Below are 22,475 nucleotides of genomic sequence, written 5' to 3' on the forward strand. Positions count from 1 at the left end.
TTTCAGGTGTAAAATTGAGTGATTTGGCAACTCTGTAAGTTATGCTATGCTCATCACAAATATAGCTACCATCTGTCACCATACAATGCTATTACAGTATCATTGACTATATTCCCTATGCTGATTCCTTTTATTCTTGTGGCCTATTGATTCCATAACTGATAGTCTGTACCTCCCACTCCCCTTCACCCATTTTGCCCATCTCCCACTGACTCCCTTGTGGCAGCCACTAGTTCGTTCTGTGTATTTATGGGTTGGTTCTTTATTATTTGTTTTGTTTTTAAATCCCATATATAAGTGGAATTATATGGAATTTGTCTTTCTCTATCTGATTTATTTCACTTAACACAATACCCTCTAGGTCCATCCATGTTATTACAATGACAAAATCTCATTATTTCTTATGAATGAGTATATCCCATTGCACATATGTATCATGCCTTCTTTATTCATTTATCTATTGAAGGATACTTAAATAACTTCGTATCTTGGCTATTGTAAATAATGCTGCATCAATAATCATCAGGGAAATGCAAATCCAAACCACCATGAGATACCATCTTACACCAGTCAGAATGGCTAGTATCATAAAAACAGGAAATAAATGTTAACAGGGATGTAGACAAAAAGGGAATCCTCATACACTGTTGGCAGGAATGCAAATTGTTGCAACAGTGAAGAATGGAATTTTGAGGCTTCTCAAAAATTAGAAATGGAAACATCATAAGATCCAATAATTTACATTGTATTTTAAAGTTAAAAAGCACAAGAAATAGAACTATATAATATGAGCCTAATAGGGAAAAAATGCATAAATAAAGCATCTGTATAAGGAAATAGGTCCTTCCTTTTATGTCTGTTTTTTCCAACTTCCACAATTAACATGCATTGCTGTTAGAATTAAAAATTAAGTAATGATAATAATTATTATTAGAAACTTAAATAATAATTATTATTGCCAGGATCATAGTAATTAACATATATTTAACTGCTTACTGAGTTCCAGGTGCTGTTCACAATCCTTGCGCCTTCACAAAAAACCTGTGAGTGGCTGAAAGTAAGATTTTTAATTCTGCTGTTGACTTTTTGAATCAATTACTGATTCATTTGAACTACATGGTGAGAGTGGTACTGAACTATTAAGTCTTATGGCTTTCTAAGCTAATCTCAGAAGGTTTGAGTTGGCTTCCTTATATTCACAGAAAGGACAAAAATATTTCAGTCTTATTTTCAAAAAAGCTGGCTGAAAACGAACTTTCCAAAAGTATAAATAGATTGTGACCTATAATTTGAAACATGTCAGAATATATTAAGTAGTATCTGGGAGGGCGCTAGGTATGATCCAGTTCCTCCTTTTCTTTTTCAGGCTTTGCTGAATAGTTCTCTGTAATCTTTATGATACTTAAGACAACTCGACAGCTATAGTCAACTTACTAAAATTGTGTATAAATGGGCACTCACTTTCTGTTCAGGAAAACATTATATAAAGTGGAAAAGTAGAATGTCAAATCTCTTTATCAAAAAGACTAGCAATTTTTTTAAGCATTCAAAACTTTTATCACTTGAATCTAAGTCAGAAGTGAAGATGGATTTCAAAAAGCAGAGTGGTCTTGGGCATTAGGGGTCAGGAGATGGGCTTTCTGATTGCAATCTAGTATCTAACCAAATGAGGCTATGGTGACTTGTCTCTCAGCTTATTATTTTTCTCCTATATAAAATAACAAAAATGTGGTTTTTGTTCAAATAGTAAAGATATCGTGAGTAAAGGGTAACTTTCAGATAGTATTTTTGTGGAACATTAAATATAAGCATTTATTAATATGCTCTGCAGTTTAAATGTCAATGAAATTCTATTATCTAGACTCAATGTATTCATCAGACTATTGAATTAAACAATGACTGTATATATTGAAAACTTGTTAGGTAGAAAACATTACAACCAGGAATAAAAATTTATAAGCACCAGACTTACTCAACAAGTAAGGGTTAAGATGCATCGGGGTTCACATTGACAAATGACTATGAATTCAATAAATTGCTTAAAAAGAGAACTGACTAATGATGCTCACTAGCAGGTATCTACTCAGAAATAATAAACACTGTCACTGTCTCATAGGAAGTTCATATGTAATTACTTTTGCTAGCATTCCTTCATGGCAATCAACCACACATTTTCAAGCATTATGTTTAAATAGAAAAAAAAAGAGTAATGATTTATTTGTCCAATATTGAGCAGAGAAGTAATTTTACCTACTTAAAGTCATATAATATTGATTAAATACACTGAAGAGTAGCATATTTATAATCATCTTAAAAACTGTTTATTAAATAAATCTAGCTTTTAAAAACAGACACCAGTAGTATATCAAGTCACTGAAAAATGCCAACAGATACACATTTATAATATTCAAATATGAATATAGGTTTTTGAGCATATTGATTGATTGATATTTATTCATATATTACTTGACCAAAAGATTTATTCATATATTACTTGAACAAAAGCTACACAGCAAATTTTACTCTAAAATTATTAGCAAGTAAATAGTGATTTCTATATGGAATATATATCCAGTAATTAAAATATTTTGGAAATTTAACTACTTAATTTTGTTTATTATAGTGCCTACTACATTTTAAATGTTTAATAAATATGAAAAACTCTGTCAAATTCCTTAGACATATTACTTTATTTAATCCTTATCACTCTATTATGTCTAACATTGTGTTATTTTTCAGATGTGAACTTGAGTGGCTAAGTAAGAACACTAAAATCCAAGAATCTAGGATATTCAAAAGTCAGTGCTCTAAGACATTACTTATTATCACTGAAAATCAGCAATAGTCTGTCCATATCAGAGAAATCACTGGCTATGACTATATAGCTAAAAGTAACATATAATCAAATAGGTCCATTTATCTAAAAACTGTAACAAAATCATATAAATTTAACGTTCATTTAACAAGGACTAATGATAATTTTTTATGCTATCCATGTAGTTACCTATCTATATGATAGAAAAGTTTGCATTTTTATTATATATTTTAAAACATTATTTGAACTGGTATATATGGATAGGATATGGGCATATTATTTTCAAAAGAATATGGAAAAACTGTGTATTGGGATTCCATATGCAGTTTTTTAATAAAAGCATATGTACTCAGTTGTTTAAATAATAAACAATCTGTTTAATAATAATACTAATAGTAATTATAATACCAATACGACTACTACTTTTTTTTTCAATACGACTACTACTACTACTAATACTACCAATTAAGTACGTGCTATGTGGCAGACGTTGTATGATGTGTTTTACCAGCACATAGTAGGCATCATTGACACCATTTTACAGAATGAGATGCAAAATGAGATCTAGTGAGGAAATGTAAGTTTGGCAAAGCCACACAATTAATAAATATCTAACAATATTTGATTCCCAGATCTAATGCCAAAAATAAACAATTTTATTTGTGCCAAATTTATTTAGTTCTTGTTAAATATTCTTATGAACTATTTCAGAATTAATCATTTTTACTGAGACTAGTTTAAGTATGTAAGGGCCACGTAAGACCAGTGAAATTTCAAGAACCCTGTGAGAATCCAAGACATTTCCATTTCTCTCTCTCTCTTTCTTTTTTTTAAGATTTTATTTATTTGAGAGAGAGAGTAAATGAATAAGAACACAAACCAGGGGAGGGGTAGAGAGAGAGAGGGAGGAGACTCCCCACTGAGCAGGAAGCCCAATGCGAGACTTGATCCTTGGGGATCATGACCTGAGCAGAAAGCAGTCTCTTAACCTACTGAGCCAAGCAGGCACCCATTTCTCTTTTCCTTATGATCAATACAATCTTTAGTTGTGTCAGTGAATATTCCTTAATATTGACTATAGATGATTAGCACTTTTAATTATATTTTTGCCATATTTGACATTAGCTACTATTAGTTATCTAGTTAAATCTCAGTAGTTTATCTAGTTAAATCTCAGTAGTTTATTATTTACTTACCTTGTTGCATGAAAATTTGCTGGCACATTTTAGAAGATGTATGCAACAAGTTTCCATTTATCTACGAACGGAAGCAGATATATTAATAATAAATTAATCAAGAAAATAAACTAAGCTCCATTTGTTGTACACAGCTAGTAAGGCACTTTGCTAACTTATAGTGTCGAACTTGAGTATGGAGCATACCCGTCACTGGGAGAAATCACTAGTCTACAGAAATCACGTATGCTACCAGGACAATATTTATGAGAAGAATTTTCTCTCTTGTGGGTCATGGGGGAGTTGATGAGCCTAGGACAAAGAGAGAATGGTCTGTCAGTTACGAAGGACAAGGAGTCCAGAGTGAGAAGACTGAGACTGTAGTATTCAGATAGAGAATTATTGGAGCCATCAAACTGTATTACATCACCAAAATAAGTTTAGAAGAATATATTTTAAGAGAAAGAAAGAGAAAGCATAAAAGCAATTGAAAAGGACAATCAGAAAAAGATACGGACATCAGTAATGGTAATGTCTTAGACACCAAGATAGAATTTTCAAGAGGAGATGCGAAATAAAATGTGTAATAAAAATAAGAAGTTTCAAGAATAAAATGTGTAAAATTATGGAGAACATCTGAGGAGGATGATTGAAAAGAAATCAGTGGATTTAGAGATTAAGAGATCAGAGATAAATATATAATAAAGAAAACACACATTAACTTCTCCATCCCTAAACCTGTTTTACCACTAGGGAATCAGAAGTGCTTGATGTGAACAATACATACATATTGAGGGATCTGTCCTCTCTTCTGAAATAACAAAGAAGTAACAGATTAAGATACCTTTTTTTATATATTAAAAAAAAATTAAAACTGTAAACCCAGTGAAGGATTGGAATGTGACTTTATGATGGAAGATTTTGTTTGGTAGAATTGGAAGCTATGAGTATAGACTAAAAAAAAAAAAGCTCAAGTATGTATCAAAATTTGAAGGTATACAAGTAAATGGACTTGATAAAAATACTAGGTGTGCTTTATTGTTTGTGTTTCTCATGTGGAGTTTCTGTGTGTGTGTGTTTTCTTTTTAAAGTGTGGGATTAAATATGTTGAGAAAGTAAAGAGAAAGAAAGACCCATCCTTCAAAGTTAAAAATGTTGGAGTCTGAGAGTAAGGTTGATGGAGAATTTCTGCTTTATCCCATCGCTGCCATGCAAGCTCAAATTTAATTTTATCTTAAATAAATAACAAACATTAAATGTGTAATTTAAGACAGTTTTCCAAATGATTTTCTTAGAATGTGACGGTGTCTTTTTTAGGACGCAGTTACAAAGTCATAAATGGCGAAGCTCAATAGAAATAACAACAACAGTAATAATAATAAACAATTGGAGCCAAAGTATCATTGTGTGCTCTCTATGTGCCTCGTACCTTTAGAAATGCTTTGCACATATCATCTCATTTACTTTACTTTTCATTTCATTTACTATGATTCTCCCTAACAACCCCATATTATTATCTCCATGTTTTGCACAAGGAAAAAGAAGCAGAGAAGTGATGCCCATGGCCTCACAACCAGTAATTGGTACAGATAGTCTATAACCAGGCAGTCTAACAACTCACACTTTTCAGGTCTGAATGCTATAAAAACTAGACTGAGTAGAGGCAACAGACTGATCCTCTCCCTCCTTCCTCAGGTTAATTGATGCTCTTTTTGATTATACTACTCTTGTAAGCTGTCAACTCCCAAGCTCCCTGGATGCTTCACTGCTATAAATCTATACCTTAGTCTTCGTAACAGTATTGTTGCCTTTTCAAATGCCGAAATTAAATTGAGCTACCTAAAAAATCTTTATAAATAAATCCAATGCAACTTGTTAGGGCGCACCCAGAGAGAGTCGTGAAAATATTAGATGGAAGCCCATTATAAAACTCTGTGACAGGTGGTTCATCTCCCATCAGCAAACAAAAGATCTACTGTATCAACACACAGTTTCAAGTTGGTAATGTTCCCCTGAATATGAAGATTTCTACTTGTCAAAAAGAAATCCTCCTTATAAAGGAAGAAAAAGAGCCTTTTGAAAATAATTCAGCCAGGATCTAAATGATGTGAGGCAGATGCTGGATGTGGAAGTGGGGGGACAACCTGGTCACTCTGCCCTAGTTTCAAAGCAGCTACAGATGAGATGAAAGCATGGTGTCATTCTCTCAGTGACTGGGACAGAATAGATTTCAAGGGCCTTCGTGGGTTGCATTTGTTTCTTTCAAACTTCTTTCATTTTAATGTTTTTCACTCTTAATTTAAAGAAACCTAGAAAATAATGGAGAAAAACATAAATCCACGGTGCTGAAGTCCTACCACCATATGGCACTTTTTATGATTATCCTAATGCATTTTGATTTCTCCTGTATTTTCTGTTCTGTTTGTTTTACATTTAGCTCATGTTAATTTGTGTCCCTGTGTAAATGTTCTATTTCTCTGTAAGGCAGTCACTGGTTCTTGCTGATGAAGAGGAACTACTTCTTTTGTTCAGGGCTTTCATTTACCTTAGTAACTGTGTTCCAACAATTTGCTGTCCTCTTCATCTTCTACCACTATTCATTCCCTTGTTTGTGTCTCTGTCTTTCACCCATTATTGTTCCCATGAAGATATTTTTTTCTATATGTAAGCAACAACTAGAAAATTCACTACCATTATAAGAAAAATATTTAGCTAAAAGTTTTAAAGCCATTTTCTGGGAATGGAAAACACGATGTTACTCAGCTTTTAATGTACATAAAATTTACCTTGTTTCTCAACCTACTAATAGGCATTTATCTGCCACCAAAGTAATAACATTTATGCAGACGTTTTAAAGCAATGCTACTCACCATTAAAAATGTATGTAACTTTCTTCACTGAGAAGCAAAAGCTTCAAGCATGTTTAAAGGTGTGGAGAGCTTTCGATGCAAAATAAATAAATAAATTATGGAACCTCAACTTATTTATTCTCTTGGAAAGGCAGGTGGCTTTCATTTGGAGGCATTTTATTCACTTATGAGTGCTTTTCAAAAAAGTGTAGAACCTATGACAATAGAGAAAACTTATGTCATTTTCACATTTCAAGTCTTAAGACTTCTACTCATACATTTTTATGACCAGTCTAATTATACCTCATGTCTACAAAGGTGAGAGAGGCGATGGCTGGATATTCTCTGCTGCTAGTCAACTGGGTGACACTTCCGAGTCATAGTTAATTCAGATCTATGACTAAATTTCTTTTTTATTCTTTTTCATGTGATTTCTTCACATTTGTACAACCTCCAAACTTCGCTATTCCGCATTACAAATGATAGCTATTATTTCGTTTTGTTTTCCTGAGTTTCTCCTACATAGCTGCTTCGGTACTCCCATTTTCCACCCAGGCCTTGGCATTCCAGCCAGTTAGAGAGACTCATTCTTGATCTAACAGTTAACTGTGTTATGTTCCAAGCACCCTAAAGGATTGCTCACCTTTACTTGTGATATTAGTTTCCACAGAGCAAATAAAGAAAAATATCCATAGATGATCCATTAGATCTACTCTCATGTGCTGTTAACATTAGACTTTAAATCATCTTACTAGACTACAAGGGACAGTCCTTTCCCATGAATAAAAAAACACAAGATGAAATAAAATAGGACTTATTAAGTGCTTACATACTAAATGCGGTGTATAAATTTACATCGATTAAAATAACTAATCGCATAAATATTATAGATGGTATGACCATTTTAAACTTATTAAAATATTTATAAGTCTAAGCTCATGCTTTAGCAGTGGTGGTCCATGATGATTCGACACTGAGAGATATGATCATGATTGTCTCTATTTTATACTCTAATGGCTGATACAATCTACGTTACTATATGAGTAGAAAAAAATGATCGGAAAAAGCAAAATGGACATGAAGAGAGAAGTACAAAGAATAACGTGAGCACTTCAGAGCATAACACACCTGTATAAATGTGTAATTATTCATAAAATGAGCTCTGGTTATTTTACCTGATGTGAACCTGAGTTAATCTTCTAACCTAGGCTTCACTGGAATGTGGGAAAATGCAGACGCATCGAGGTCAGCCTCCTGCCTACAGTCACAGAGGAAGTGTGGACCCACCTTGACCAGCATCTTGGCTTCCTGTCTCTTGTCTAGTGAGGATTCTGTGAAGATAAACCATTCTAGCCAAGTAACTTCTTCGTTTTGTTACCTTTTCTTTTCCAATAGGGAGACCCACCTGCAGCTGTGCCCTGGGGTTCACTGGACCAAACTGTGGTAAGACAGTCTGTGAGGAGTTTTGTCAAAATGGAGGCACCTGCAGCGTGACTGCCGGGAACCAGCCCTCCTGCCACTGCCAGGCCGAACACACTGGAGACAGGTGTCAGTACTGTAAGTGACAGCAACTCCCACCAGACAGTCCGAGGGCATGCGTTGAGGTTGACGTGAAGTAGTTTTCTTATCTCCATGTTCCATCCCTTATCTCAATTTCAGCAGCCCCTGATTTTTCAGGGTCACTCCCTCTGTCACTCTAACTCCAACAGTATTTTATACTGTTCCTCATCCTTCTCATTTTAAAGATTCTATGTTTCTTCCTTCCCTAACTTATAATCCATCACTGTAATCATGACTTAGTATATACCCACAATTCCCTTGTTCCTTCTTCCCTTCTACTGTACTTTCCTAGAAAACTGTAATCACGGTTAACTCCAATTCTCCACCTGTTCTGAACCAGTGCCCCATGGCTGGATGCAACTGAAGAAAATCACATGCTCACTTGAGTTTTTATCACTAATTTCAAACGGGCACTTACTGTGGCTTCTACTGTATTTTGCTAATCTACTGGTATCTTTGTCATATCTTCTGTTTTCTTCCCAAACCTTGAATACCTGCTCCCCAGATTTATCCTGAGCTCAAGAACTTGCTTTCTGTTTCATTGATCAAAATAGAAGCTAACTAAAGAGAACTGCCACAAGCTCCCACCATCACATCTCTCGAATTACTTTATCTTCTACCCATAGATTATCTCCTTATGACCAGGAACCACATGCTACCCCAAATGCTACGCTGTCCACTCATACATCGATCCCTCTTAGCTACTTATGGACACATCTCTTACAACTGTTCCCATCTTTCTCCTTTATCAATATTTTCCTCTCTCCCTAGTTCTATCTTGAACAACCTTGCCTTGTGCCCACACTCCTTCGACCCACAACTTCATTTCCTGACTTACTATTTTTCTTTTACCAGTAGCATTACTCTAAAGAGTTGTTACATGCTACAGTTTCCTCTTTATTTTTCTTTTGACCTCACCTCTGTCAGGTTTTTATCTTCACTATTTTGCTTAAGTATCTTTCATCAGAATCAAGTTAATTTATTTTATTGTCATCCATGTTCTCATATCCAGTTACCAATTCTTATTTTATCCCACAGTCATCAGTAAATCACTCCCTCCTTAAAATACTTTCAATTGAAAAAAATAAAAAAATAAAAAAATTAAAAAAAAAAACTTTCAATTGTTCTTACCACTTTCTTGTTTCCCTTCCCATTTCAGTGGTTGCTTCTTTTCATCGTTTTTTGCCGGTTCCTCCTCTTCTCCCTGACCTTTAAACATTGGAGTGGCTCATGACTGTACTTGAATTTCTTCTTTTTTCTCAAAACACTCACTCCATGAGCCTGTGATTTCTATACAAATTGGAACATTAGAATAAACAGTTTTTATAAAATTTTGTAAGATACAGTTTCCCCAAACATCATCTCCAAAGATTCTGATTCTCTGAGACTTCCATACAGTTTAGTTTTCCACATGTTTCAGATGTGTGACTGAAATTGAAACCTACTGCCTAGATGATTTCAACTAACTGATGACTTTTAGATCATCCAAATACAGATGATTCTGAATGTATATTTCTAGGTGAATGTCTCTCCTGAATTCCAGATTTTGATACCGATGTGTATATATGACAGTTTGAGTTGGCTTTCAATTATTAACCTGATTTTCTTACCCAAAATTGCTTCTACCATAGTTTTCCCTGTGTCTATAAAAGGAAACACCCATCACTCAGATCCAAGTATCTTGAATTCATTATTATTTTTTTGATCTAACTAACTTCATTTTTTAAAAGATTTTTTATATCTATTTTTTCTTTTTTATATCTATTTTTTATTTTAATTCCAGTATAGCTACAGACAGTGTTATAGTAGTTTCAGGTGTATATAATCCAGCGATTCAACAATGCCGTACAACACCCAGTGCTCATCACAAGTATACTCCTTGATGATCCCTATCACATAATTGGATTCATTCTTGACTGCTTTCTTTCTTTTACATGAACTTCTTTCTCATTTTTTTCCCATTAAAACAGGCCCAGAATCTGAACACTTCTCACCAGCTCCATCCCCACTACCTTCATTGAACGAAGCTTCCAGCGTTGCTAACCTGTATTATTACTAATTGATCTCCATTCTTTCTCTCTGCACCCTCTATACCTACTCTCAAAAGAATAGCCACAGCTGTATGTTGTATTCATAATAAAAAGAATTGTTTTCTGTCTCAACCATATGTAATGAGATCTTTCTATACCCAGACACTCCTGTGGTCATTTCTTTTTTTGCATTAATTCTATTAGTCCATTTAATCCCACTAATGAACTAGGTGTTGCTTTTATTCTCATTTTACAGAGGAGGCTACTGACGAGGCACAAGAGCCTCCTGAATGTCACAGTAAATGGGAAGCCAGCATTCTGTCTGGGTAACCCAACTCCAGACCATACCCTCTAAAATCTACTCAACATTCTGGCCTCCAGGTGGTTTGATATCATTGAGGCCCTTACAAAGAGTAGTCTGGGTCTCTGCTCACTGCAGGAGACACATGGAACAGCATCAAATCAAACAATCTGCAATGACTTAATTTGAGAATAAAGAACAATATTAAATATTTTCCTTCTGTTATAGCAGGCAGTCATTTCTGTTGCAGCAGAGACAAATATGGTTTCAGATTGTTGTTTTTTTTTAAGTGTATATTCTGCTCATGCAGGCCAGCATCTTGACATCCTTAGATGCCACTACCCTCAGCCAATGCTCTTTTCACACTGCTTTCCTGGCTTTATCTCTTAAATATGTGTTATAGGCCAGCAGAGCTTATCTAGCAAACACAATCTGGTCATATACAGGTGTCACACCTTGCTTACACACCTTGCTTACGTCCTCGTGGCTCTCCCCTCCCCACTCTCCTCCCAACATAGCAGGATATTTCAGCACAACTTCCACCTACCAACTCATGGACTTTTTCTTTTTGGCTCCAATATTCTCACAACCCTGAAAGACTTCCAAGCATCAAGGACAACACCAACTACTACCTTGCATAATGTAGACCCTCATTACCATCCAGACCACTTTTGCAGCCTCTCCCTTATTCTAGTAAAACCACAGTTATCATGCTTCTCCACTTGTCAATTCCCATGGCATTGCAACTTTCTCCTGTTATTCCCTTCCTCTGGAATGCATTTTCTTTGGATTCTTTCTCACCTTCCTCTCTCCGTGCCAAGTCCTATCTGTCTCTGCCCAGTTTAAAGGATGTTTCCTTTTTGAAGTTGTTTACATCTGCCCTCAGTTTGAATGAATCTCTTTCTCTTTTGAATTTTCAAGTCACTACTTCTTTACCTCTGTCTGTTTCTATTCACTTTTGCTTGGTATTATTAATTGTGTGCATTCCACCTATTTGTCTGAGATGACCTCTTTGAGATTACATCCAACATTGGCCTTTGTCGAATAAATAAATAATCATAGATAAATAAATGAAAGCAGTTTAGAGACAAGTTAATAAAAGAACAATCAACTTAAAGCACAAGAGCTAGATTTAATCAGAGTACAACCATCTGGTATTTTTCTGTGCAGCTTTTCTCTGTTCCCAATTGGTCCATCATCATAGAACGTTGATCTTTTTTTTTTTTTTAACTTTAAAAAAATTAAGCTGAAGTATCACCATTTTTTATTTTTTTGATCTAAGTTGAAAAAATACTATGTGGCCATCATTATAGCAATTGGGTTTCTTAAAAAGAATAAATTCAGTTCGCATATATTTTAATTGGCAACTTAATAGAATCACAGTCTGAGGTAGCCTGATGCATTATAAAAGGCTGCATTATCATTTTATTATCACTATTAGCAGTCATAGCACTTCCCACCTTTTACTGCAAAGCACTTATTAAAATTAACCAATTAATCCTTAGACAGAGGTTAAATAACTTGCTCAAGGTCCCGACGTAGTAATATTACAGTCAGAATTGGACCCCAGGAGTTGTTGATCAAGATGTCAACAAACATTCCTGCAGTATGGTGATGCTGTGCTTTGGCAGCAATATAAGTCTGTGGACAGGGTCATTAAAATGATAAATCCAACAGCTGACAAAAGCATAATAAATTTAGGATCTATTATATGTGAGTCGGCAAGGTTCAGAGGACCTGGTGTTCTGTCAAAATTGTATCTTGCATATACAAAATCTTTTCTCCATAAATGAAGGAATGACATAATGGTTCATTACGGTGCCTAATTAAAGGTCCATTAGTGGGAGGTAAAACATCAGTTCTTAGTTGTGCTGAGTAAAAACATTTCATGATTCTAATGGCAATATAAAATCCTGAGGTCCAAATGCAAATTAATTTTAACTGAAGCACCCAGGGAGAAGAGACAGAGATAAATAATGGCAAAGTAAAATTGGGTATTCTTTAAGCAAGTTGTTTAGGAACAAATATAGCTCCATTTTGTGCAGATCTGGAGCAAGGATTTCTAATATAAATAAAAGAAAAGAGTAAGCATGTATTTTGCATTTAAATCTGGGTGTTAAATATGGGGTCAATAATATCTGAGGTTTTTAGTGGTTAATAGTAATAACATTAGAGCAAAAGGGCCAGGGAGGACCGACTCAATCTGTGCCTAAAAACCTGGTGTTAAAATCAAATAGCAATCTGTTTGTCTTCTCCTTGTTATTTTTAAAGTTCTTGGGCAGCCCGGGTGGCTCAGTGGTTTAGTGCTTCCTTCGGCCCAGAGCGTGATCCTGGAGTCCTAGGATCGAGTCCCACATCAGCCTCCCTCCATGGATCCTGCTTCTCCCTCTGCCTATGCCTCTGCCTCTCTCTCTGTGTCTCTCATGAATAAATAAATAAGATCTTAAAAAATAAAAAAAAAACATAAAGTTCTCTAGTAATCTGCTTGGAGAACCATTATAATTTCATTTAGAACTTTGTTTATTAGAAATACACCTGAATGGTTTATTCCCACTGGCTGCAATAAATACAGACATTAAGTAATATCTCAAGTTTATGACATAAGGAGTACCTGACAGTAGCCCAGACATTTTATCTATTGTAACTGGTATTAGAACCATAGTCTATCAAGTAATTATAAAAGTTATGAATATAGATATATGTCTACCGTATTTGAAGACATGGTGGGATCATTTTTACCATTTGCTTACTAGAGCAATTTTGTTTCATTAGTCAATTTGTCAATAAACATATTTGGGATTTACAAGGGCCTGTCACTATTAGGCACTGAGAAAACAGCAATATCAGAGATATTTCTCACCCTCAAAGGGTTTACAATCTAACGTGATTCTGAAAAAGATACAAAATATATCATAAGACAATTAATGAAATACAGTGGTTTGCAGAACCCAGGAAAGAACACAGAATTTAGTGGATAGGAACGATTTCTTGAAGGAAGTGACATGTAAGCTGAGACCAGAAAAAAGAAGCAGCTAACCAGATGAAGAGAAGCAGTGATTGGAACAGAACTTGCAAAAGCCTAGAAGGAAAAAAAAAAAAAAAACCTAGAAGGGAAAGCCTTTTGAAGTTGATCTTTTCTGTTTCCATTTGATGTTCCCAGGGGAGGGTTGGCAAGGGAAATGACAAGTCACTAAAAATGTATAATGTCTTGGTCACAGAGAAATATGCTGTTAAACATTATTTATCTGAACATATAATGTTTTACCAAATACACAACCCTGTGAAGTATTATTTGTCCAATTTTACAATTGCCAAAGTGAGATTAAGCTATTCTTGCTAATCTGTTCTACTAGAGAAAATAGGAGCTGCATTATATAGCCTCGTGGGTCTGACTCCAAGAGCAGCTTCTCCTGGTGTATTTTCCTGTCATTTGATATCTTGCCCATTTTGCTGCATCTTTTTAGGCTCACCATGGGAACATTCAAAGCTTCAAGACATGCACTGGTTCAACCTGATGGTTGCCAGTTTCGACTCCATTGAAAAGAGGTTTTAGTAAGAATTTTAATCTTGAGTTAATTAAGCCTATATCAGGCCCAAGCAGAAGAGACTAAAGGGTTTTAATAATGACCAGGAAAATAGAATAAAATGTTTTCAGTGGTCCCCGTTAGTATGAAGGACAATTAGAACTGAGCCTAGAACCCTAAGAAGGATCATGAGTTAAAAAGTGAAATTATTAGGGCAGCCCAGGTGGTTCAGCGGTTTAGCACCTGCCTTCAGCCCAGGCCGTGATCCTGGAGACCTGGGATCAAGTCCCACCTCAGGCTCCCTGCATGGAGCCTGTTTCTCCCTCTGCCTGTGTCTCTGCCTCTGTGTGTGTGTGTGTGTGTGTGTGTGTTCTCATGAATAAATAAATAAAATATTTTTCTAAAAGAAAAGTGAAATTATCAGAACTAGCTCTTTCAAGATTCTTAGAGCATTCGCACCTAGAGTGACAGAGTAATTTGGAGCTCTGGCTACTGAGAGTCCTCTAATCTTTTTCTCTACATGAGAAGACTAGTATTGCTTTTATTCAGGCTTTTTGCTCAGATTACTACAACACATTCACTATGTATCTTTTTTTTCCAGCCATGAAAATCTGTTTTCTCTAAAATGTGCCCCTTTGAATTGTTCATACCTCTTTGTCTTTACACGTGGCCTCCTTAACATCTGCTAAACCTCTCTAATCCTCCCACTTTGTCTTCTTAAACTGCCTTTGCCCTAGGACATCCAGCACTTCTCTTTGGCATTTTCACATTGTGTTTATATCATCATTCGTGTTCTCGACTTTCTACTACCCTAGAATATGAAGCAGGCCATGATGTTTTGCATACCTCATCAATCTTGGGGGTGCTTAACTCAGTGCCTGGATTTAGGAGAAGGTATTAGGTATGTGAGAGAATGTAAACAAAGTAGGAAAGTCTTGTTTCCACCCAGCTATGCCTTTTTTTTTTCTTTTTCTTTTTTTTTTTTTTTTCTTTTGTCTGTGCTCTAATAAGATACCACTTAAAAGAGTTCTGGGATACTTGTACTCAGCAGCTCATTAAGTCTTACATTCTATGAGGAATTTTGTGCTTCTATTTTCAGTTTGGAGAAAAGAAAAATAGTCTAAAAATAGAATTAAGTTTGAATTAATGTGCGTAAAGAAAAATAAATACATTTCTTTTCTCACATGACTACGTGGAGAATGATATGCTAAGGGTAAGGTAATGTAACCATTTTATTATCTTACTCTAGGTGGTTTAGATGAAATTGTCAGCATTATAGAAATATTAAAAAAAGAAATATTGATGATAGTTTTGATCTAGTATAAAACTAGAATTATTACAAACAGATTTTTTACTATAATATTATATACTATTATTTGGAAATATAAAATAATAAGAGGTAAAAGATTTAGGGGGAAATGCCTTTATATAAAGAGTTTATTGGAAATAGGCATTTTTCCCCCAAGGGGAGAATATGTCATATGTGAGTCAAAGTACATATTCTGATTATTAAAATTAATGTATTCAACTGATATATGTGAACACTTACTGTTCTAGGCACTAGGGATATATCATTATAAAAGCTCTTTGAAGATACGTGTCCTCATAATTTTTGGAGAATAGAAAAATCAGTGACATATCTTTGCAGATTAAAAGCCAGACAAAGCTGCAACTTAGACTTACATTTTCAAAAAGGGCCAAAGATTAGAAATGGACTTTATTCCAACCTATTTAGAAGCATACCATTATTTTTTATGCAATTGTTTCAAATTCCAACAAAAGTTTATAAAAGATAAGCTTTTATTTCTACGTCACATAACTTATGCTTAGAATATTAGTAATTATGTTTAATAATTTCAGTAATTATTATTGGGGAAAAAATCTTTAAAAATGCTTAATTACTTTATCTGGCATCATAGCAGTAACTTTTTTCCATGCCAGCTTCATTTGATTTTGAGAAAACTCTAATCTCACAATATTCTTCAAACAGCATTTCATCCAGTAATCATGCCAAGTTTAGCTGGTTTAATCTTCTACTTTTATACCATATTAGGGCCACCGACAAGTATTTACCCTTCTTTTTCCAACTTAAGGGAGAATGAGTATACAAAATAATGTGAAGGTAATGAAAAGCAGCCTTAAAACTGCTTTTTTAAAGGTTGAAAATAACTTGCCACACAAGTAAAGAGGAATTTGTATTGAAATAAACTGAACATGCACAGTTGAAAGCCCAGGAAAGGACAGGACAGTACAGGAAAGTACAGGAAAGGACAGGAAAGGACAGGACAGGAAAGGACAGGACAGTACAGGACAGTACAGGAAAGCCCAGGAAAGGACAGGACAGTACAGGAAAGGTCAGGAAAGGACAAGAAAGAGGAGGAGAAAGGCAGGTTTTTCATGAATAGAAGTCATCCATGATTGTAATTCTGCTGTACTTGATGTTTAGTAAACTGAATGGATTCATAAATAATTATCTAGAAATAGAATTGTGTATTTGAAAATAGCATATTACACAAATCATGCACAGAGACACAGATTGAACAAAAATATTTACTTGTCAAACCAAGTAAACTATTTCCAGTTAAATGCATCTATAACATTACTTTTGAAACAATTAATTTAAATATAAATTTAAGAGTAATTTTAAAACACATTCTTTTTATCGGATTTGGAATGTCAACTGACATGTTTTGAAAAAACATCATGAGTCAGGAACCTTTAAATCTTTTAAATGAAAAAAATTAAGATTCCTATCTTATATTTAATTGATAATGTACGTTTTTCACTATTAAAGATTTTTTCACTATGAACTGGTATTATTACTCTATTTTATGCAATAGATATATCTCTTTTGATAGTAAATATTGTGCTAGAAAAAAATTTGTATTCATCCTGATTATCGATAAAAATGGCAAGAGTATCAGGATGCCGTCATTGATTTTCAAGATTAAAAAAAAAACTGATTTTTTTTTAAAGATTTTATTTGTTTATTTGAGAGAGAATGAGTACAGCATGGGGGAGGAGGGGCAGATGGAGAGGGGGAGACCAGCTCCCTGCTGAGCAGTGCCTCAACCCCAGGACTCTGGCATCATGACATGAGCCAAAGGCAGACACTTAACCAACAGAGCCACCCAGGTGCCCCCTAAAAATTCCTAAATCTTAAACTTAGAGCTTTTGAATCCCAGAGTGTAAAAGAGCAAAGAAAGGTAGGAAGACTTATAATTTACCCTATGATTTTATAAATCATCAGATGAAGAAGAGCAGATCTTTCCTTACATCAAAACAGTGCATTAATAATAGTATTTATTGGGCAGCCCAGGTGGCTCAGTGGTTTAATGCCTGCCTTGGGCCCAGGGCATGATCCTGGAGGCCCGGGATCGAGTCCCACGTCAGGGTCCCCGCATGGAGCCTGCTCCTCCCTCTGCCTATGTCTCTGCCTCTTTCTCTCTGTCTCTGTCTCTGTCTCTCGATAATAAACAAATAAAATCTTTAAAAATAATAATAATAATAGTATTTATTTGTTCAATTTTATTCTCATGGATGCAAAAATGTTTGATTTCAAAAGAATGAATATATTTTAAATTCCATTGTTTCCCAACAGATGAAATAACGCTAAAAAGAGCAAAGGTTGGGATCCCTGGGTGGCTCAGTGGTTTAGCACCTGCCTTCGGCCCAGGGCGTGATCCTGGGGTCCTGGGATCAAGTCCTACATCAGGCTCCCTGCATGGGGCCTGCTTCTTCCTCTGCCTGTGTCTCTGCCCCTCTCTCTCTCTCTCATGAATAAACAAAATCTTTTTTAAAAAAAGCAATGGTTAAATAGAAAGGAGATAGCAAATAATTTTTTAAGGTTTTATTTATTTATTCATGAGAGATACCGAGAAAGAGGCAGAGACACAAGCAGAGGGAGAAGCAGGCTCTGTGCATAGAGCCCAACGTGGGACTCAATCCCACGACTCCAGGATCACACACCCTGAGCTGAAGGCAGATGCTTAACTGCTGAGCCACCCAGGCATCACAGCAAATAATTTTTTACCATATGTGTTCAATTATATGAAGATTAACTATTAGGGATAAAGAAACCACATTTATTGACGGTTGCCACTAGAGAACCAGATATATCTTAAGTATAAGACACTTTGAGAAATAGAAAGTCACTTGGTTTGAAATAGTACTAGAAGATTAATCCAAAGGTCAAGTATCTGAATTTGAATTTTTAGATTTGCATTCTCCTCTTAAAGATCCATGACTAAATCCATGGTAAGGAGATGATTTAATTTTCAATTTGATGAAATAATTTGCACTTTAGTTATTACTTCTGATAAATGGAAAAATCTATATTGTGATAATCTGAAATCTTGTCATAATCTGATAATCTTGAAAATAAAATGATTCAAAATTGATATAAAAAATAAGTAAATATAAATCAACATAGAGGCAGAAGCAGATAAATTGGTGCAAGACCATCTAATGCATGATACTTTATTTAACTCCATCAATTATTATCTGAGTCCAAGAACTCAGGTCCCTTCCATGGTATCTTCCAGACCATGAATAACTAGAAGTAAGCTAGAACTTTTCAACTCCAGATCTCTTATTACATTGGATGGTAGTGTGGGCTTCTGATCCTTTTAATAATCTCTTGCCCAAACAGAACAAATTCATCAAAGGTAGTGTAATTTCTGTGGGTTTCTGGAACCTCGCTGAACATACTCTCTAAGTTCATTCTTCTGGAATCTGTCAAGCTAGAATCCAAATGTAAGGAAGAAATACTGAGTGTTAGAGGTGATGGTATGGAATTAAAACATTTTTTAGATCATTTAAAACTATGTAGAGTAGAAATTTGTGGGCAAACAAATAGTATTCTACAACTTTAGACTTAAAATTATTTTCATCATCATAGCTGACACATGATTTGTAAAATAAATAATGATAATAGAACTTCATCTGCTTCTCAGAGTTGGAAGCTTCAAGTGAGATAATTTACAAGAGAAATCCTCTGTAAATTTTTAAATCAAATGCTTTTAACTTTTTTCATTTTTATAGATATTTTGAGTACCTATCATTTATAAAAAGGAATTAAAATATGTTATATATTTAAAGATTATATATATTTAAGTTATAGATATTGGATAATAATAAAAATAAATTTATTCCAATTCGCTTAGATAAGCAGGCCACTACATTGAAGAGATTTATTAGTTTTATGACATTTATGAACACGAGTCACATGAAAATAAGTAAATCAAACCACTGAAAAAAAACTCATCTCTTATAAAGGTATACTTCCACACACAGATTAGACTATGACCATGACCGTAAACCTATTAGAAACTGAAAAGTTCAGTCTAATTCTGTAGAATGCCCCATTTCTGTGAATTTGGTGGGTCGTAGCCTTCATTCACACGGCAGCCTAGGGTGTCTAGTATTGGCTTACTGATGCAGCAGCTGAGTGTATGTTTAATACAAGGACCGAATTTCCAGGGCCCGTTTACTGGGACTTGATGACATCCGTCTCTGCTCGCCATCTGATTCTCCTCTTCCATCTCCCACCTTCTCCCCCACCCACACAGACACCTCCTGGCAAACTTCAGTTAGTTGCAGGAGTGGTTGACTGATGCCATACTTACATATATAACTGCCCGAGGGGTTTTAAAACTAAAAAAATCAGCCGTATTGCTCTTGTTCTCTGACTTCTGAAGTGCCCTGCTTTCCAGTGGCCAGCCATTAATTCAACAAATAATGACAACATCTGATTGCATGCCGGCCACTGAAGCTTGGGATTTAGTCATGAATAAACTGAAAACTGCTTTCACGGTACTTTAGCATTTATAAATAATACACAAACATGTTAGATGTCAGGCAGTGAGGAATGAGATGATGAAAAAAAAAAAAGCAAGGTAAATTAAGAACCTACCTACTTTCTGAATGGAGAAAAGAGCCTATTATGGAAAAAAACATACTAGTTATGATATCGAAAGTTTCTTGCTACAGTATCTTTCAGTTCTCTGTGTGTATAAAAGAGTAATGACTTTATCTCACCCCCTTAAGGATGTTTTCAAAGAACAATAGTTTTTCTAAATAAAAAGGATCTTGGATTAAATCACTTTACTGAAAAAAAATCACTTTACTGACTAAATATAGCAATTCAATGCATACTTCTAATTATGTTAAAATTTAAATGCTACTACTAATAAAATTAAAATGATTTTGTATAGTCTTGGAATTATTATAAGTCTTAGTAAAGTGGAAGGCTGGTTATTATATATCAATAATCTGTTTAATTCCTGCATATCTGACTTATAGGAAAACTGCACATTTGACCAGTAAAAATCTTTTTGTAGCGTGCTACATATTACTCTGCCGGAGGCCTTTTCAAGGTGACTTTCTCACTGTTTTAGTGAACTCTGATTAAATAGTAATCACTTCTATATAATCCATTATTTTTCTTCTTGCTATCACACTAGTGTTGAAACCTCTCTCTATTTATATCTATACTGATAGCAGTACATTGATATATGGAGATACAGATATATATTCTGCAAAGTAACGTATTAAAGGAAAACTAGAAAGGAGGTCACATTTAAGGATATCAGAAATCCTTACTTTGACATTTACATTTGAAGTGAGTAGCTTGGAAGAAGGAAGGAAATAGGATGGAAGTGTGAAAGGGTGAAGAGAGAGAATTATACACAAAGAACTGCATAATCTTTCTAGGATGGCCTCATCTCCTCCCAGTGTGATGATGTGGGATATTCCCTGCCCTCTATTTAGGCTACAGCATGAGGACAGTAGCTTTGTTAATGGTAATTCCATCTGAGGAGCTTTTCCATGATTACCTCCCATCCAGCATTCTTCACTTCCCATCATCTCTCCATGAGATTCTTTCCAGTCTTCTAAAAATGAATTATTACTTTGTGATCTGAATTGTCTTTAAAAACCTACTTCTGGGGCTCCTGGGTGGCTCAGTCAGTTAAGCGTCTGCCTTTGGCTCAGCTCATGATCTCAGAGTCTTGGGATCCAGCCCCTTGTCCAGCTCCCTGCTCAGCAGAGAGCCTGCTTCTCCCTCTCCCCAACCCCACTCATACTCACTCTCTCCCTCTCAATTAAATAAAATCTTTTTAAAAATAAGTAAATAAAGTTAAAAAAATATTTCCATGTTCCGATTCGGTAAAATTTTTTATTGATCTTGTTTTTTTTTTCAACCATGTTAGCCTTGAGGGTTCTATCAAAGTATGAGCATTCTGAGGGCATGAGCAATATTAATCCAACAGATATTAACACTGTAGATGTTGACACATCTTAGTAGGTTGAAATTAATTAAACCTTAATACATATTCCAAGACCTGACAGAGAAATTAGGGAATAAATATGGGAAATGACTTGATTATGGTCACGGAGGTACCACCTTGTATGAGCCTGCTTCATTCTCATGATTTTTTAAGCCATCTTCTGCTTATTCACTTATTTGGTTTTCAGTTAGCATCATCTTATAAAATCATATTTAGCTGTCATCTGCAAGTCAGCTCACTTTCAAGTCTCAAATGATTCTCTACCACTTTATAAATAGTTACTTGCTAAAACCTTTTATAGCTGTATTCCTTTAAAAATAGAAGAACACTCAACCCAGAAATAATTACTTGCTAAAACCTTTTATGGCTGAATTGCTTTAAAAATAGCAGACCACTCAACCCAGAATATGATTATAAACAAAAGTTATACAGGTTTCTCTAATATTTGAAAAAAAAATATTGCCATGATAGTTTTATGAGTTAATTTTTGACTATTACTAAAATGATCGATGCTATCATTGTTAATACACATTTTGAAACAGCAATCTGCGAGAGATTTAATGCTGGTACTTTCAAAATCTCACCCCATATGTTGTACCTAAATCAACATTTTGATAACTTGGCTTTCTGAATTTTACATTTTCCTTTTACCTGGATACTCAGAGATAGCACTGTTTGCTTAGAATGGATTTCATTCTTTTGGATTTTTCAGTGTTCTCTATAGAAATATTTGGGATATGTTTCTATTTTTAGTAATATATTAGAAAATGCTAATTTTCCTAGACATGCTTTCCTGATGAAAATTTATCAGCTCTAATCAGAGTTTTGCACACATTTTTTCCCTAGTGAATATTTAATTGGCATACCTGGATTCAATGTTTTCCTACTTTATTAAACTCAGCTCTGAAACTGGAAGATATATTTAGACTATG

General features: G+C 34.8%; 1 protein-coding gene across 1 annotated transcript in view; it reads left to right on the plus strand.

Moving 5' to 3' along the window:
* The window catches only part of LOC140596724 (low-density lipoprotein receptor-related protein 1B-like), a gene marked incomplete at its 5' end in the record, with an annotated part of 91,118 nt that overhangs the window by 14,782 nt on the left and 53,861 nt on the right, over positions 1-22,475 (plus strand). Inside the window, one exon of the mRNA XM_072745201.1 lies at positions 8,235-8,396. Coding sequence (XP_072601302.1) covers positions 8,235-8,396 — 162 coding nt within the window. The remainder of the gene's footprint in view (positions 1-8,234; positions 8,397-22,475) is intronic.

The sequence above is a fragment of the Vulpes vulpes genome, unplaced genomic scaffold, assembly GCF_048418805.1.
Source record: "Vulpes vulpes isolate BD-2025 unplaced genomic scaffold, VulVul3 Bu000000637, whole genome shotgun sequence".
Lineage (NCBI taxonomy): Eukaryota > Metazoa > Chordata > Mammalia > Carnivora > Canidae > Vulpes > Vulpes vulpes.